This window comes from Besnoitia besnoiti, chromosome XI (assembly GCF_002563875.1).
Source record: "Besnoitia besnoiti strain Bb-Ger1 chromosome XI, whole genome shotgun sequence".
Lineage (NCBI taxonomy): Eukaryota > Apicomplexa > Conoidasida > Eucoccidiorida > Sarcocystidae > Besnoitia > Besnoitia besnoiti.
Window position 1 is genome coordinate 1730706 of NC_042366.1, and position 18601 is coordinate 1749306.

General features: G+C 57.6%; 3 protein-coding genes across 3 annotated transcripts; 2 read left to right on the forward strand and 1 right to left on the reverse strand.

The window, feature by feature from the left end:
* Window positions 1-1215: 1215 nt before the first annotated feature.
* On the reverse strand, window positions 1216-4191 carry BESB_021230 (Fe-S protein assembly co-chaperone HscB protein; the record flags this gene model as incomplete). Its single annotated transcript, XM_029360832.1, has 8 exons — window positions 1216-1305; window positions 1571-1631; window positions 1810-1865; window positions 2231-2299; window positions 2439-2555; window positions 3002-3098; window positions 3292-3371; window positions 3898-4191. 8 exons carry the CDS (start codon window positions 4189-4191, stop codon window positions 1216-1218), a joined length of 864 nt encoding a protein of 287 aa, XP_029216191.1.
* Window positions 4192-7311: 3120 nt separating this feature from the next.
* On the forward strand, window positions 7312-11195 carry BESB_021240 (endonuclease IV APN; the record flags this gene model as incomplete). The annotated part of the gene is made up of 9 exons (XM_029360833.1): window positions 7312-7867; window positions 8122-8177; window positions 8576-8684; window positions 8893-8985; window positions 9150-9199; window positions 9655-9792; window positions 10153-10192; window positions 10514-10643; window positions 11021-11195. The coding sequence occupies 9 exons, from the start codon at window positions 7312-7314 to the stop codon at window positions 11193-11195; spliced, it is 1347 nt and encodes a 448-aa protein (XP_029216192.1).
* A 2526-nt stretch (window positions 11196-13721) lies between these two features.
* Window positions 13722-18168, forward strand: BESB_021250 (uncharacterized protein; the record flags this gene model as incomplete). The annotated part of the gene is made up of 3 exons (XM_029360834.1): window positions 13722-15291; window positions 15637-16688; window positions 16837-18168. 3 exons carry the CDS (start codon window positions 13722-13724, stop codon window positions 18166-18168), a joined length of 3954 nt encoding a protein of 1317 aa, XP_029216193.1.
* Between the last annotated feature and the right edge of the window lie 433 nt (window positions 18169-18601).

The following is an 18601-nucleotide window of genomic DNA, read 5'->3' on the forward strand; positions in this document are numbered from 1 at the left end:
TACCGGCACAGCTGTGCTGTTTTCGCTGTTTAGCTTTACGAGGCTGCTGCACGCTTCGTTGCCGCGGTACGTCGGTAACTCCATAGGGAGGTTCATGACAGCTCCGTAGACGCCTGTTCACATTCGGGACTACCATGCACGCACGCGGTAGACCTTGTGAAACTGGGGGGCAGCGATGACTGCGTGTCTGAGAGTTGTGGCAGGGTAGTACCGTCCTGTGTGCTGCATGTCCTCTTGACTTTTACCTTTGCCAAGTATAGCGCGCGAGCGAAAGCCTGAAGCGCTTCTTTCCGATAAATCCAGCTACCATTGTGCGCTAATGAAAAACTGGCAGCTGCCACGGATGCTGTGACATTTCTGCGATGGATGTCGCAGCTTGCACTACGCTCGAACAAGGCAGGGTACCATGTCTGCACCATAGACTTACCACCTTGCTAGTATCATAGAAGCCATGCTTTATTTGTGGTGGCAGTTCCTTCCGCGTACCAGACGAAGTCGGTTGGCCGCTCTAACCTCGTGTCCGGCAGCCCGTACACCTACGAGGCTAGGAGCGGGCATGTGTATATAGGATACGAATACCCGCTAGTCGCATATGCTCGAGTTACTTCGTCGTCAGCTGCGCAGGCTTTCAACGACGTGCGCTGGTTGATGCTTGCGACATGACCGTATGACAGGTAGTGCAGCGACGTTCACCGGCAAAGCAGTGGAAAGAACAGAATAGTGAGGCAGAGCACACGCGAGGTAGTGTGCGGCTGTGTACTCCGTTAGTAGCTTCAGTGTTTTTGCAAGAGCCACTTGCGTAGCAGCGGACACCGAACCTTTCTTTAACCGCAGCAATGCTTGACACCCGCCAGTCAAGCTCCAACAGGAGCACTGAGGCCTCTTTTATGAATGCAAGCACGTCCAAAGCGGCAAGACATACCGTAAGGCAGGCATGTATCGCTACCGCTCTGCCCACCGCACCTCCGCAAAAGGTAAGAGTGAATCGATCGTACCAGTGTGAATTGCTGGAGTTTGCTCCACGGCCATTTCGGTTCATCCAAGATGTTGTGAGACGGCAGGCCCCTCTCTTAGAAGGGAAAAAATTGCGCACATAGCAACTGGCAAAGGGGTCTTCAGAGACGCTCCGACCCACAGTTCCTGACCTCCCCACGATGAATCATATGGGAATGTTTTCGCACGCGTATGGCGGGGCGTTACGCCCCCCACCCACCTTTATTCAGGCGGACTCCAATTCGTGATGCTATCTTGAAGTCTAGCGTGCATCTGGTAGCGATGTATTAAACGCTGAATTTCGTCGAAGTTCTGAGCAACACATCCAAAGAACAATACCCGTTTTAGCTCCCTGCACAACAGCGAGCTGACTATCAGTCCCACCCACCCCCCACCCACAGCAGCCTGAGTAAGAGGCCACTGCGCGCTCCAAGAGCAACTCCAGTGTACGGTAAGAAGCGCGGCCTGAAGTTCCATTCGCAAAATTTGCTTGCCTTTCGTGAGCGCACGCTAGTGCAGTATGGCATGGATCACACGGGAACTACTTGACCAGGCACATGGTACTGCTCATACGTACCTGTTCTTGAAATCGGCTTGCCAGGGACTTCTCGTCTTCAGCCAAAAGATGGTCCACCCGCCTGCCCACAGAGTCCACACCGCAACAACAATGCTGATCTGCCGCGTCAAGCCTCAGTTTGGCGGCCCAGAACCGTGTGCTGGACTGCATACAGTTGCCCGAATCTCAGTAACAGCAGAAACGACGGCCAGTCGCCGGTCATTGGCAATTGCGATGGCAGCATCCCTTGAGTATCTCACCTTTTGAAGTCCTCCAACTGTTCCCGCGAAACCACCGCTTCGAGCGCCTCGTTCAGCTGCACAGCACGCATACCATACCATTTTGCAGCCCTGCAATAGCCGACAATGCTGCATTTGCGCGCCAAACTGGCCATCCGGCAGTCAATACATCATGTTTTGCTTCAAAGTCATGCCACGCGCTCGGATCCTCTGTGCCTCGTCTGCAGCCTAGCACCGTGTGCCGCTACCCTGGGCATCCACTCTGTTGCTCGGTATTGCTTCATATCCGAACAGTCGATTTACAGCGCACAGATTACGGCGGCCCACATCGGAACATGTCATATCGTAAACATATCTGGACAAGAGTTGGACAATGTGTGGCAGATTAGCCTTCGAAGGGTAAACGGACAGCACAGACGACGACTCCACACAGAACCCGTACCTCGAAGACTTCCATAAGAAGGTCCATGTCCGTGACGCGGTCACCTTCAGCTCCTTCTTCCAGAGGCGGCTGCGCCACACACAAAATATCCAAACATGGTATCGACCACGCATCATCATGCGGTTTGCTGGACAGCTCACGGCTCCCGCTGAGGTTGAGCAGTCGCATTTTCATGTTAGGACAGCTATTCCTGTCGCGGGTGACGTACTTGGGGGGCGCCGCAATGGTGCGCGAGCAAATGCAGAGCGCGTCGCGCCGGATTCTTTATTGTGTTCACCGCCTCGATAACTTTCATTCGATGCTTCTCCAGTCTGTCATGGTAGGTCTGCATCAGACATGCGCAAACGCAACGCACCTCAAGACAGGGGGGCTGCCAACAATCTAAGCGCTCAGCGAGTCTTGGTGCGCATCTGCCTGGCCTGCAGCCCACTGCGGTTGCGCTATTCGCGAAGCAAAGCAGACCCGACTACGATGCAGGCGCGTCTCGTGCATCCGCCAAAATTTGGAAATTGAGCGGAATTCCTGTTACAGGTGGCGACTCGAGGCAACGACCGCACGCCGTGCAGACCTGTGTGCATTGCGTAAATACACCTGCGTGTCACCTGCGAGCGTCACCCAGAAATCTCCGAGGCTACCACACCTCTGATGCCCCGACCACTGCGAGCCGCCTACCGCTTTGTATTGCAGCTGCAACGCGTCCATGTGCACAGTCACTCGGAAGTCAACGCGCGCCACTGCAGTGCCACATTCGCGCACTCAGCCCCGCCTTACTTGATCGGCATGTGGATGCCTGTCGGGATGCAGACGCTTTTCGAGTTGCTTGTACTTCGCATCCAAAGCGGCTCGATCTACGTCGAAAACGGGTGACCTGCAACGAACCGCAGTCATCCACACACAGGAGAACCGAGTCGACCTACAGAGCGTGTGTCAGATGCTCGATGTTAACACACGCCTGTGCAGGTGGCGTTACCACATCTTGAACAAGTCCATTATCGCCCTGCATCCTAAAACCGGAACTAGGAAGCTGCGCTTCAAAAATTTACAGTGCGAATCCTGCTCACAGTTCAAGAAGGTCGAAGTAGGAAAGGCCGCCGTTTTCTGCGTTGTCGTCGTAGCGTGGCTCCAGGACGTCTCCGCAGCTCTGCGAAACGTAACACAGTGAGGCCAGAAAATGTCCGTCAGCAGCGCTTAGAGCGAATGATTCTCCGAGGAATTCGGCAGAACAAGTTAACCAGAGGAGGGTGGCGAAATTGCTACTCGCCCTTTCCAGTAAACCACCTACACGGAGCCGCGCGATAGTCGCCGAAATAAAAACGACCCCGCCGCCTTCCGTCCTCCGGCCCGTCGCCACACTGGTACCCCGTGGAGCGCCAGTACTGGTGAAAGCAACTGAACTGATTGGAGTTTGAAGGAGCGATGGGGGCCGCCAACGTCCTCGCAGGGCGGTCGCCCCATCCCTACGCCTCTTCGCCCCTCCCTGCGCCGCGGTCCATATACCCAGGTCAGCCTGAGCCACAGATGGTGCGTCTAGTCATATGCAGCGTAGGTCTGAAACGATGCTTTGTGAACTGGATTTGTCACACGGTTTCTGCACTCAGTACAAGCTTCCTCCCACTGAAACCATACGACCAGGTACCCTAGCAGCGAGAGCAGTGCCAGACACATACCTCGCAGAAGATCTGGTGTTTTTGGCCCGCGAGCGCACCGCAGCAGGGGCATGTGACCTCCGTCTCCGTAAGATCATGGCGCAGAGGCTCCCCTGGCCCCGCCTTGCCTTTGGTTCTGGCGGCAGCGGCGCTGCTTCCATATTCAGATGGCTGCCCAGAGTGTGCGGAGCAAAACGTCCTCTGACTGAAGGCGACGAAAGGTGTCGAGCGGGGCTGAAACAAGCTCTGCGTGACCAAGAACTCGCAGCCAAATACGGAACCGCTCTCCGGCTCACGCGGACGTTGTACGTCCATACAGACTGTCCGTCGAGTCCACCCTCTTCTGCCAAGCCGCGTACCGGTCAGTGAGTCTAGTTTCCGCCTCTGAGTGGAGGGTGTCTCACACGAGGCCGGCGACTGGCAGTGACCGTCTCCTCTGATGGCTGTGCTGTCGATCGCGCACGCCCTGGGTTGGCAACCGGGTTCCGCGTCCCTGTGACGCCGTCTGACTCTCCCGTAATCTCTTGAGGCGGCAGCGGCTGCACAGGCGAAGCTGTTGTTAAACCAGCAGGTATTTTCTGCCGTGGACGAAGCCTGGGAAAGATGCCTACACAACAGGCGGAATAGCAGAGGACTGAAAGTCCGACAATGGCAACTATCAGAACAGTGGGTCTTCCAGCTTGTGCAACGCAGCAAAAGATCCCCCAGAACGCGTCATGCCCAAGGAGAACGGGCGCCCCTGTGCAGAGTTCTGTAGGCTGGTAACGGCGCTTCGTAGACAGCCCCCTAGAAACATTGGATGTTCCGGTTGCCATTGCAGACCACTTCGAGGAAGGCGTTACTACGAAATAGCGCAACTTCAAGACCGGCGCTGCCTCGTAACGTGCCTGAGCAAGCCGACGTCGCCTTCAGGCTTCACCGTAAGTCGACAGCCGCATATCTCTTGCGTACCTCTCAGCGACATCCCCCTGCTCTGCAGATGATTAAACGGCTTGGGAGGCCAGCGATTACATACACACGACTCATGAAGGGTTCCAGTGCCACCCTCCGCGTCCAAAACGCGCAGGTTCTGTGGGTGCGCTACCACCACAGGCGCGCCTGCCTGTGCCGGCTTTTCTTAGGTTGACTCACGCAGTCCGGTAATGACGATTCAGGCTGGGACAAACACCGCAAGAATCCACTCTCGCATCCGTAAACGCTGGGGAAAAGCGAACATCTGCGTCGCCACAGGAACATCGGCAACCAGGAAGGCCGTGCCGGTATTGAGTGGAGTGTCCAGGATCAACAGGAACCACAGCCGTGCGCTCCTTCGCCAGCAAAGTCCCGTGCAGCAGCCGCTGCTTGAAAATGGTATCAAAAGACAAAAAAGTTCGGTGGGCCATGGCGGCAAAACAGGAAGGGAAGCTGCGGATGCAGTTGCGAGCAAGAAAGACTAGTCTGGTGTCATGTCCGCGCATGCAGTCGCCGAACCGGAACTTGGAATTGTCTTGCGTGGCCCAAACTTGTCACGTGTTCGATGAATACCCCAGAGATCGGCCTCAATAGAAATGTTGAGTGACGCAGACTGGCTCGCCGTGTTGGGTTCAGGCGGCTTTCCAGTGTATCGATGTGGAAATCGCCCCTGGCTGTCGATTGGACGAGGCGTCGAGAGCCTCGACCAGAAGCCCTCCAAGCCGCTGCCGGTTTGTAGACAAAGCCACAATAACTAGTCTTGTGGGACCCTTGGCTGATTAAACTGAGAGGTCGGAATCGTTTCAACGCCCACGCCTATGGTTTTGTTCGGGTTAAACAAGACCGAGGCACCGCGCATGCTTATGTGTGCCTAGAAGCGCTGTTGCACGGGTGCCCGCCGTGGACATCAGCTCGCGAAAAGAGAACGTGGCGCGGAGCTGGAAGGACGCCGCGGGTACAGACACCTTCGAATGCCACAAGCTGGCTCCGACTAACTGTATACATGTGCGAAAACCGCGCTCTCTTGAGCGTAGGCGGATAGCTTTGTATTTGCAACGTACAGGCGAGAGCTAGTTTGCATGTGTCTGGCTGGTACTGGGACGCCGTTGCCTTAGCGACGGACCGAAGCGACGAGTTCGTCAACAAGCGGCTGCACTCCGGAGGTTTGCTTAGACTCGCACACGCAGGTTTCCCTCGTTTTAAAATGCGGCTAGTGCATCCGCATCTTTGTGGAGTTTCTGCTGAAGGCTGGGAGCGCTAGATTTGCACTTCATGGAGTGGTGAAGGCGTCGAGGATGCGCTTTTCACACTTTTTCTCTCTGCTGCCCCTCACGCTTCTGTGTCATTCGGTACTGAGTCATTGTAGCCTTGGTAACCCGCTTCTTCCATCGCGGCTGTCTCACGAAGTCGGCCTGCTTAAATTTTTGTGCTTCACTCCGGACAAATTTCCTCAGTATGCGGAAAACTGTAGCCGAAAGAGCCCGGTAGCAAAGTGGTGTTTCCAGCGGGGCAGAAGTGCCGACAGCCTCTCGACCTCAAAGAAGGGGGGGGGTCACACGGGAAGTCCCCCCAAAGGTCTTTTTTTCTGACCCTGACTCATCCGTTTGTCCTGTTTTTCCCTTCGAGAAATCCCGCCTCACGTGCGTTTTGTAGGATTCCTGGGCCTCGCAGCGCGCAGGCAAGAAACAGAAGAAGACACGTGTCCTTTCTGTCGCAGCTGGAGAGTCTGACTCTGCACGATTTCCGCCCGTGCATCTCAAGTTTTGCGTCATACCAAGATCCGTCAAATTCGCCATTGGGAGGACACAAAGGCACGGCTAGCCGCGAAGAGAGATCGCCAGCGCAGCGGTGCCCCCTGGTCGCTACCACGGCGCGCTTCTCTGCAGCACTTTCCGGGCAGTTCTCTGCTTACCACGAACAAAAGATGGTGCCCGCAACGCCGCAGAAGCGGCGGAAATGCTCTGCCGGTGCTCCCCAACGGGATCCTGCAGGTAAGCTGAGATGCTGCAGGGATAAGAACGGGCTTTGATACTGCTGTTGAAGCCGAAACGGACACAAATTCAGATAAGTCGGCGCATGTGTACCCCGTCTTGTTGGGCGTTGCGGTGTCCTCGCGCGCCACTCCTAGCCGCCTCGCTTGGTGGGGTGCGCTACTTCTCTCTCCCTCAGGCGTTTTCTTTGAAGCTGCTATGACTGGTATGCAAATCTCCGGCAGGATCGTTTTAGAGTTTAGGAATGGTGTGCGAGTTGCTGGAGTAGGGTTGCGGAGAGTTGGCTCGTGTGCGAAGTCCGCTAGAACGCTTTCTCAAACACGCTAAGAAGTTCTGTCCCTAGGCGTCAACAGGGGGCACCTCAGGAGAACTTTGTTCACAGGGGATGATCAGCCTGAGTCCTGCCGAAAAGACACACGCGAGGAGGCGTCCACAGCCCTCGCCGTGAAGCCGCGTCGTGCTTGCTGTCGCAGGAGCCGTCCGAACCCTTTGTATGAAGCGAGACAAACTGGACTTCGCAGATAAGCTCGCGGAGAAAGCCCAGGCGACGAGTCCGCCCGTGAACAGTGCTTCTCCTCGCAGTCCAGGGGTACGAGGAAAGCAAGCGCTGCCTCGTCAGGTCAAACAGGGATCTGGCACAACCGCGAAAGAGGAGAAAATAACGACGAAAGCCGCAGGGGACGGTAGCGATGACGGTCACGGGGCGGCTACGGTCAAGGCAGAGAAGCCCGAGGACGGCGCCACTATAGCCTCTCCTGCAGGCACAACCAATGCGCCGCGAAAAGGGAAACGCTCAAAAGACGAGTGCGACGAGACACAAGAGGGCGAGGCTGGAAAGGACGACGGGGAGGTGAAGACGGAGGCGAAGCCTGCGAAGCACGCAGCGGGAAAGAAAGGACATGCAGCTCAGAATGCCGTGCCTGACGAGCCTGATGAGGTGTTTCTGAAGCATAGGGCCTTGGCAGAATCGTCCAGAAAGTTCCTTGGCGCACACATTTCTGCTGCTGGTGGCGTTCAGAATGCGCCGCTCAACTGCCTGGCCGTAGGAGGTGAGCACCTCGTGGGGTATCGTAGGTAAAACACAGGAGGATATCGTGCCAGAAGTGTCCGCCGTTGACGATCTGTCAGACGCGTCTTTTCTTCAGTGACGAGTGAGGCCTGTGAGGCCTGAAGCAACTGGGTCGTTCACGCACTGCCACTCGCACCAGTTGCGCGGTCGCTTTTTGAGCCTTGCCGTCGTACGAAGGCATCGCCGATTATTTTGCCGACACTTTCTGGACGCCGTGTACGTTTCTTTGTGCAGGACAAGCGTTCGCTTTTTTCCTGAAAAATCAGCGGCGGTGGGACTCGCCTCCAATCGTAAGTCGAGAACAGCGGGCTCGGCCGGGCGCCATCGGAGCGCCATGCGAAGCGGGGCTGCCAGGCGACCCGGGCGGCGAAGCAAAGATCGGCCTAGAAGTGTCACCGCAACCAGGGGGGTTGCGGTTGCCGAGGGAGCGAATGGACGGGCCCTGGCGTGCTGCTGCCGAGGCTGTGCCCCCCCGTTGATTTCCAGCAGCTTTGCCGTGCGTTCAGATGTGCTTCTGGAGGACGCTAACGCAAGTGCGCTCGTCCGTCTCTGCGTTTCCCACCTTTTTGGTCAGACGGCCGCGCAGGACGGTCGTGTGTTGCCAGGCGGTGATCCGCAGTCACGCTGGCTTCTTCGAGAAGTGCAGGCAAACGTTCGCAGGCGTCGCATGTGGTGTTTGTTGTGCCAGAGCGATGAGTCAGCCGACGAGTTCAAGGCTTCGGTCGCCAGACTGAAGCTGGACGGGCCTATGCATATCCTGCCTCACGGGTCGTACCTGATCAACTTGGCAAACCCAGGTAAGCGTCGCGAGCTACAGCGCCACGTTGTGGGCAGAGACCCATCTGGCTGCAGACATCGCTCGCAAAACGTTTCAGTCTCAGGGCAAGGCACCCTAGTCTTTAGCGCGGGTCGCCGAGCGCTCGCGCCACGGCTGCGTGTTTCAGGATGCGCATCCGCGCATGGGAACGGAAATGCACAAAGGTGCCTGTCTCGTGTGTGTATCAGATTCCGCGAAGCGCAAAGTATCGTATAACGCCTTTCTGGATGACCTGAAGCGCTGCGAGCAGGTCGGGGTCCACAGATACGTCTTCCACCCCGGTAAGGGCGATCTGAAATTCGCGTAGTGACGTTGAAGTCATCTGTGGCGAGTGCACGAGCTCGAGTGTCACGCTGGTCCAGGGCAGGAGCTCCTAACGTTCGGCGTCTGACCCGGGGTTTTGAAGCTCCCTGGTGTCTGCTGTGGGCATGTGACGTTGTTCCAGGGTCGACCGTTGGCAACTGCACGAAGGAGGAAAGCATCCAACACGTTGCTGTGAGTTCCGCCAGACTGGGAGAACGCGAATGTTGAAGGCAGGGACGCTCTTGCGCGACGGTGCAACTAGCATAGTTCCGGTCAACTTCGAGGCCGCAGCAACATCGCCGGCTGACTGGCGCCACGCGAATTCGAGTACTCACCGTATCGGCGTTCTCGATGATGCGCCTCTCCCACAGACGCTTGCCACGCATCGCTTATGCATAGTAGACCTCCAGACTTCCTATCGCACTTGAAAGCGGTCTCTGGTTCGACCGCAGCATGCTTGGCTGATGGGAACTCGCTTCGCCGCCCTATCATGCAGATCAGAGCCAGGGCAAAGAGACACGGCAGCGCGTTTGTTAGCGATGCTGTAGTCGACGGATAAATATCGGGTCGCCGAGTACTCGACTGAGCGCAGCTTGCCTACCAAGTCGAATGTTCAGGCGTTTGCTGCCCGCACTTGTGTTTCCCAGGAATGTTTGAACAAGGCTATCGCAGCAACAAAAAGCGTGACCATTCTAGTCGAGAACATGGCGGGACAAAAAAACGTCCTCTGCAGCCAGTTTGAGGACCTCAGAGATATCATTTCTCTCATCGATAACAAGGATCGTGTGAGTTCACGGCGAGACTATTTTCGACGACGAGAAGCATAGGCATCAACGAAGAAACGGAAAGGCTACGTTGCATTTCTCAACTACTCGCGCGGCATCCCGCGCATATGGTTATGGTGGTTTCCAGTCTGTAGATTCGGGCGCTTGAGCTGCAACGCAGCCGCGTGAACCGGACAGAGTCTCTCACTCCTGTTGGGAGTGCGGCGCACCAGGCGCTGCCGCGCTCCAGGTTTCCGCAGAGTACGTCATTCCAGAAGCGCGTCTCAGGGTGTCTTTCCACTCATGTAGACAACGCACAGCGAAATACGAAGCGGTGTCTATCTCTGGCTTTGCTCTAAACTGTTTCTCTACTATGCGCAGATCGGCGTTTGTTTGGATACATGCCACCTATATTCAGCTGGTAGGTCTTGTATCCAGGAATATTCACTGTTGATACGCCCGAGGGCGCTTGGTGCATGCGAGGTCGCGCGGCCATTTTCGCTTGTTGTGGGCTTGCATCTAGGGCGGCGCTGGGCCGTGATAGTCGACCTTTTCGTCACGGTCTCCCTTTTGAATCAGCGTTGCAGGATGACCGCTGACGGTGGTGGCTCGCACAATGTTCTGAGGCTCCGCGGTCGGATGCGCGTAACGTTCTTAGCCAGGTCGCGTCCTGCACTTGGCCTTCTCCTCGTCCGCTCGTCCAGTGTTTGCTGCGGCGCGGCTCTGAGTTTTCGCTGTACAGGGCACGACATTCGTACCGAAGAAAGCTTTGAAGCCGTCATGAAAAAGTTCGATAGCATCGTCGGCATGAGTTATCTGAAAGGCATGCACATCAACGACTCGAAGGCTCCTATTGCGAGCGGCCTGGACAGGTTAGTATACTCGTCGGTATCACGCTGACGCAGGCGCAGCGGTCCGGTCTGTATCATGGTCCTTCGCAGGAACGGGGTATGTCTACGACGGTGACCTGGGCGTGGCTGCACCCGCTTGAGGCATGTCTCCCAGCGGATTGCTGCTGGCGCACGTCCGTGGATTCACACTTGCGCTATGGCTGAGTCATCACCAGGTGTGTCAGCATGTCGGCGGGACTCTACAGCGATCGCGCGGCTGTATGCAACGCGTATCGAGAGCACTGTACAGGGCACCGGTGCTCGCCAAGCCTAGAGTACGCATGGTCGAGAAAGGCGAGTGGCTCTCTGCCAGCATCTAGATCCACTTTCTCGTTCGGTGCTCGCGTGTGATGCTGCAGGCATGAGCACCTTGGCAAAGGAACTCTCGGCATGGCCCCGTTTAAGTTTATCATGCAGCATCCCACGTGGTTCAAGGACATGCCGTTAATCCTGGAAACTCCAGAGGTCGACAATAATGGCCCCAAGCAGTGGCGTAGGGAGACCCAGATGATGTACAGTTTCATCGAAGATTGACTGGCTATGGTTTGATTCGCCTAAGGATGTGGCGGTCTCTTTCGCCTTTTACGAAAGGGTTGTTTCACGTAGTTGCTGAGTTGGCATGACCTTGCCAAACGGGAGTTCGTGAGCCCTATTGGGATGCCCGATGCAGCTGCAGGGTTTCAAGTCGAAAAACGAAGCAACTTCAATTTTGGGTATATGCGGGAAACGAAGAAATAGTTAGACAGCAGTGACGAAAGCAGGTACGGACACATATGTGTCCGGGCACTCCGTCTAGAGAAGTGTTCAGGCCTCCGTTTCTGTAGGCCTTGGGTGTTTCGAAGGCAGCTGCAGGCCACTGTGGCTAAGTCTCTTAAGGTGGATGCGAGATCGGGGAAACACTACAGGAGTAGCACGGGGATATTCCTTGTCTGACACGCTGCTTACAACTGTGCACTCCTGTCTGTGTCGCTACGTGCATGGAGTATGTCTACTGGGGAGGAGACCGGCGCATATCGGATGCTCAGACACGCGGATTCGTCAATGATCAATGAATCCCATTCCACTGTACCTTTTTATGCGTGCACATTTCATAGAACGGCGTCTATAACAGTGATGTCTAGGCACGAATTTCCTGGCATAGCCGCGTTGCGTCTGACGCTTCGCCGATGCACTATGGCACGTAATAGCAAACGAAGTACAACGACAGCAACCTTCAACACAGAAGTCAGTCGCACAGACACCCGTCGGTTCCCGCCAACAGAGCGACGCGGAACAAGGTTGTGAATAGATATGAGAGGTGGTTGTGGCTATCCGTGCGCTCCACGGCGGCGCAAAATACGCAACCTCATTTCACGTGGCCTTCGCTCGAAACGCATGTTGAATCCGTTCTGCATCCAAAACGTAGACGCATTCGCATTACACCAGGGAAGTGTTCAAGCTGAGACACGGGAGACTGTCGCCGCGATTCTCCACTCTCGTGTGCCGCCTGCCCCAGATGCGCCGCGAACTACCGAAGCGAGCTGGTCATGCATTTCGACTCTCGTAGTACCCGCGACAGAGGGCATGTGCAGTGGCGAACGAGCAGGTGGGAACGCCTATTACCGAGTGTGCGTACCTAATCGCTCAGATAGGGTTATTCGACACCCTTATTTGAAAAAGTGGGAGTTTTTTCCACGTGCTGCTGTACGCGCTCCGCGATGTGCACAGCTGATGTCGCTCGACGGCAGGGCACTTTTTTCGAAAAGAAACGCGTGCCTGCATGCGGTACTTCTTTGCATGCCGTCTGACATGCCTTCGACGACAAGTTAAAAAAATACAGCTTAAGAGTCTCCTAGAGTTCCACTGGACGCGCTCCAAAAATATCTTTTCTGTGCTTCTTTTCGCCCGAAATTGGTGAAGGAAAGTGTGCGCTCACGGGAGTCACCAGTAAAGCGCAACGCGCGTTGAGCAGCAATAGCAATGATCTAAAACCGCTCTGGCTGTTCTGTCGTCTGATAGAGACTTTTTTTTTCTGAGTTCCGTCCCAAGCGAGACTGTTTGCGCTCTTAATTTTCCATTGTGTCAAACTTGACGGGTGTGTGTCCGTGGTCTGGTGTGTTCCACGTTTTGTAGGCCGCAGGCCGAGTTCAATGCGCGTGGTGCAAACGTGCAGGCACTTCTGAGACTTCCGGCGCAGGAATCCGAGCACGGGCGAGAGACTCCACGGTGTCTGTCTCCGGGCTCACCATTATCAAATCACCGTCAACAGCCTTTTCCGCATTCACGCTGTCGGTGCAAAGGCGGAATCTCCGTCCTACACCGGCGTAGGATCCTGATTCTGTGTTTGTTCTCGAAGATCCGGCATTGGTTGTCGTGTTGGCCGCACCCGCGTCCGAAAATCCTATCCCCGTCAGAGAAGCACGATTCACTATCCCTCTTTTTATGTGCTTTCTCATAAATCCCTAGAGTGTGTGCGCGGCACGAATTTGTCTGCTTTTTCATCTGCCGAGTCCCAAGTCACCGACGCCGCTTCCGTCTTGTGCGCAAGAACTACCACAACCTATTCGACAGTCACATGTGTACCGTATCAGATCTTTTCTTCTGGAGGGAGGTCTTTTCTGTTTTCTTCCCATATTTTTATGCAGCGCATACAGGTACCCCAAGAAGGCGCAAGTAGGCCGGTATCGGAGTTCGTCGGTTGTCAGACGTCAATTTATACACCTGGATTTCTGAGTGTATCAATTAAGATTCTCACGTTTTCCACCGACGCCGCCCGTATATGCTGGGGGCATTTGTTTCCGTTGCCGCGGCTTTTTCTTCTGAAGAGCATCTGCACCGTCGAGCCCTTGCTCAGGCTGCACGTGCTGTTTTTTGTCATTTTTAAAACGCTTTCCTGTCTCCAAATCTCATCCCTCGCTTTTCCGAGCTCCGGGTGGACTGACGGACGAGGACTTCTGGCGTTTTGCTTTTCTCTTTATGTGGTGCTCCCCCTGTATGGCCGTGCTGGTTTCTCACCACGTTCAGTGGGGAATTTTTTCTTTGCAGATAGTTCCCCCCAGCATGGCCCTGTGAAGTGTCAGAATGGAGTCCCAGCCACCTGCGAATCAGGCGCTGCCGGAGCCGCTCTCGGGTCAGCTCCAACTGCAGCTGCTTCAGAGGCACCGGGAGCTCCTCGTCGCGCAGCAGCTTCAGCAAACGGGAAAGCAGAGCAAGCCAACTCCCCAGTCTCCTCAGCAGGCCGCGCCGCAGCCCTGCGGTGAGAAGGATAAGAAGCCGGTCGTGACCCCCACGTTGCCACTCACAATGCCGATGGCGCTTCTGCAGCCCCCGCTGCAGCCGCTGACGCCTGAGCAGCAGCTGCAGCGCCAGCAGCTGCTTCAGCACCATCTGCGACAGCGGCAGCTCCAGCAGCTTCTGCAGCAGGCTAGTCTCCGCAGCCAGGCCGCGTCGCCACAGGATCCGGCCTCGCGGCCTCCGCAGCCGCGCGCTGTGGAAAGTCTTCAGACGGAGGTAGAGCGGCAGAGGCAGCAAGTCATCCCGCCGCTTCAGGCCCCCTCGAGGCTGGTACAGCTTCAGCAGCTCCAGCAGCGATTGCTGCTTCAGGCGGCGGCTCAGCGGCAGCAGCCGCAACCCACCATGGCTCCTGCGGGGAAGGCGCCTCCGCTTCGGCCGCCGCCTGCCGTCGTCGCTGCAGCGGCTGCGGCGGCTGCCGCAGCTGTCAGGCGTGGGGCACTTCAGCTTTTGATGATGCCAAGACAGGCAGGCATCCTCGGCGCGGACAGCCAGAAGGTTCCAACCTCGGGGGCGCCGGCCCCTGACGCAGGCGCCGCAGGCTTGCATGTCTCCGGGGGACTGGGGCAGAAGGCAGAGAATGCGGTCGCTTTGAACGGATCCGGATCTGCCGCTGCAGGCGCTACCCCTGCTTCTGAGGGCGTGCCGCCGCGCGTCGCGGTGCCTGCTGCTCTGGGGGCCGTGGCAGCTCTCGCGTCGAGTCCGCTCTGCCACGGCGTTGTGCTGTCTGGGAGCGTGGCGGCGAACAGCGGAGGGAGCTCGAGGCCGCCGACCGACCGGCAGCCCGCGATCGGCGCGAGCGCGCGGCAAGATTCCGACGCGCAGCCGAGCGCTGCCGCCAACGGGGGCTGCAGGGCCGCCAGCACTGAGGATTTCGCAAATGGGACAAACCGGAAGGCGAGCGCAGGAGGCGCGGCGAACGCGGGGCCCTCCAAGCTCAAAGACAGCGACGCAGACCTCAGCGCTGGCCTGGCTGACGGCGGTGCGAAGCAGACAGAACCGCCGGTCGCCGCTCCAGGAGCCGCGAGCGGACGCGAGGGAAACAGCGCTGTGACGCTCGGCGCTGGAGGAGACAGAGAAGACAAGAAAGGCGACGCGCCAACGCCGCCTAGGAGCAGCGAATCCTCTGTGAAGAAGCATCCGGGGAGTCGAGACACAGAAGAGGAGGAAGATGGCGAGGCGTCGGGAAGTCTAGAGGACGACGTGTTTCGATATGAAGAGGACGTGGATGCACCCGACGCTCTCAAGCGACGGCACACGCTGGACATGCCCGTAGGATGGGGAGTGAGGAAACCGGTGGCTGAGGCCACTGGGAACGGCGGCACTTTCAAGAAAATCGTCTGGGTGAACGAAATTGTTGGTAAGTTGCCTGCAAACTTTCTGAGTTGCACATCGTGCTCGGCGTTGTTGAGCCGCCCTACTCTCAGCCTTTTTAGAGGATGATCTGGGGGCGGGGCGACCCCTAGGCTCGACACAATTCGCCTTACACGACGTAGGGGGGTATTTTGCACGTTGTTCGGAGTGACCTCGAGAGTGGCTCTCGTTTCCAGTAGGGCTGAGGGTAGCCACAGGCGCTCGGCTGGGCTCCGATTTGTCGGTGGTCCGTGTAGAAGGGTGCTAAGTTCATCCTTGTCTCGGGGCGCCATCGCCTCTGATACGTCCCTTGTCTCCGCTTTCGGCGTCCTGTCTGTTCTCGACCCTGAAGGCGGCATTCGGCGGCAGGTCTACTGGCTCGAGAGGACGAAGGAATGGTGTGTGCAGTTCTTTCGTCCCTCCGGATCTGACACGCGGGTGGTGACGAAGAAGTTCCTCGAAGACGGAGCAAACAAGTTTCGAGCGGTCGCCGCCGCCTACAACCTGATGCCCTGGGACTGCTCCGGCAGCGACTACCGCCGACCGCAAGGGCGGCCCCTGAAGCGCCGCGTGTTCACCGCAGCCGACTTCGAAGAGGGCACGGCCTGGTGCCACTATCCGGCCTCTCTCTCTCTCCATCCCTACCCGTCTGCGAGCGGGACTCCGTATGTGTCAGCTGCTGCCGCGCCTCCGTCTGTCCGATCCCGCCGCCGAGCTGAGGCTCCTCTGCTGCATCCACGCGATCTAGACGCCGAGGCTTCACAAGCGGGACTTCTTTCCAGTTGCTCTTCGGCATGCGTGTCGCTGCAGAATTCTCCTTGTTTCGCGCCGCACGATGACGTGTCTCTGGGGCGGGTCGCCACGCGGTCGGCGTCTTCCGCAAATTCAGGGAGGCTCACAAGCGGCCTGGCCCCCGCGAGCTGCTCCAGCACGCCTCTAATGGCAGCTCACGATCTGCCGCTCCGGCGGGGTTCCCGTCACAACGGCGTTTCGTCCTCCGCACCCGTTACTCGTTTGATGCCGCCCTCGCTCTCTCCCCGCCTCTCTCCGCGGCTACTGGATACTGTCGCGTCGGTGGCAGCTGCCACCTTCCGGCCTCATGCAGGGCTCCGCAAGCGGAAACGCGCTGAGGACGAGGCTATCCAGGAGGAAGCCTCCGACAGCGGAAGTGCGCAAGGTGACCGCTGGTATGAGCAGGATGGACCAGCGGACGCTGCGAGCCATGCGCCGCGACAGGAAAGCGCCCGGATCTCCGACGTGCCTGGAGAGGCTCTTGGGGACTTGTTTCTCGGGGCGCGCTACTCAGAGGGCGAGGACGATGACGAAACTTCGTTGCTGCGTCAACTGATTCTCGACCAGGCTGATGAAGATCCCCCCGAGTGCATCGCTTCATGGAGCAAGGCGGTGAGTGTGTACAGCCCCGTGCGCACAACAGTATGAAACTGCGTTGTCTATGGCCTCGGTTCGTTCGGCTGCTGTTGTATTTCCTGCGCCCTCTCCTGCTGCATCACATCTTGTGTGGTGTGCTTCGCTCTGTTCTTTACCTCTGCAGCTGTTGCCTTGGCCACCCTGCGCGTCGACTTTCTCTAGCGCCCTGATTCCTTGCTCCGAGTCACCCCGCTCTCCGTCGCCCTCGTCGTCCCTCCTGGCCTCATCGCTGTCGCCTCTGTCCCCTCGGAGGTGCAACGACGTGAAGGCGTTCCCGATGAAAAGCACAGAAAACGACGGCAGCTGTTGCGAGATACCTCACACTACGCCCCGCGACCGCGCGCCCGATGCCTTGCACTCGACAGGGAAATCTGGCTTCGGCCTGACTTCTCCAGTCGATGCAAACGCATCCGACAGCAGCAGGCGGCACATGGCTTTGCCCCCGGGGCCTTCCTCGTCTTTAAGCCGACTTTTCTGTCACCTCTGTTGCGCGCCAGAACGGCGCGAAGCACTTGGCAAGCGCGCCTTCGCAAAAGTTGTCGAGGTCATCTTTCCAAATGCGTTCGACCAGTGTCCCCTTCGTCCCGCGAGAGCGAGCAGGCACCAGAAACGCGCATGCCAGACGCCGGACGTCGAGGTGAACATGGATGTTTGCCAGAGGCTGGCGAAGCGTGAACAGACCCTGGAGAACTACGTCCTCATAAGTCGAGTTTTGCGGGCACTCGCCAAGAAGGAAAGCGACGAGTTCTTTCGAAATCTGAAGCATATGTTCCAAGCGCACGCGAAGGACTGTGCCGGGGATCCCGCCGACTTCTCGAAAAACCAAACAGGCATTCCCTGGCAGAGGAGCGGAGCGAACAATGCGGCGCACTCCGTGCCTGAGCCCGACGAAGGGTCACTGTCCGCTGAGGGCGCCGGCCAGAGTTCGAAGGACCTGTCTGCCCTCGCAGATGAGCTGCAGGCGAAGCCCGAGGAAGTCAGGACGGGAGAGCCGAGAAACGTCCTCGACCAAGCTGCAGTCTCCACGAGTGAGAGTGTGATATCTGAAAAGCTGGGCGATGTGTCTAGTTTTCTCAGGGGCGCGGCATCCCCTGCCCTCGAAACCTCCGCATCGAAGGGGCGTCCGGCGTGCAAACGCCACGCGGTCGCGGACACAAGTAAGAACGAGGGAAAAGTGGCGCCGAGCGAGCAGACCTGCGAGGCTCTGCAGGCGGCGAATCGCCTGGGGAGTGACGACGGAGGAGCCGCGGTCGGCGGGCAGGGTGCTGCGGGGAAGGGCGGCGCAGTGGCCGCGAACGAAACGAGTGGAGGATGCAAGGAGAACAGAGCGAACGAGGGATGCCGGTGCGTCAGAGGCGTCCGCCCACGCGGAAACCGAGAGCCTACAGTGACAGAGGTGCTCCGCGTTCTGGGCTGGATCCTGGCGATTGATGAAGATCAAGAAGGAGTACGGTAGCGCTCTTTGGAGTCACGTCGGGCACGGAACGGAGGGACCAAAATCCGTACCCCGCTGGGTGAAAGCGCACTGCTAGTTTGGGCGGCAATCTGCAGCCGTGCAACTGTGTGCTGCGACACGGACAGAGAATGCTTAGTTTTGCCAAGGCTGGCAAGTCCAGGCGACGGCGTGCGAGTTCGATCTTCAGGCGTCAGCCGGTTTTTATGGGTTGACACAGTTAAGGTCGTTCATGACAGTGAAGAGCAATGCGATCGCAACCACTGGCTGAGCGCCGAGACGCGAGGCCGGCATTGGCTGTCTTGTGGACGTCTCGCGTCGCCCATGCTTAGTAATGTCTGTGGAAAGAAAACAGGCGCGCCGGTGTGATCGGTTAGTAGCTACGACTCACGGTATAGTTTCGACAGGCGCCAGCTGGTCGAGGCGTGCTTGCGAC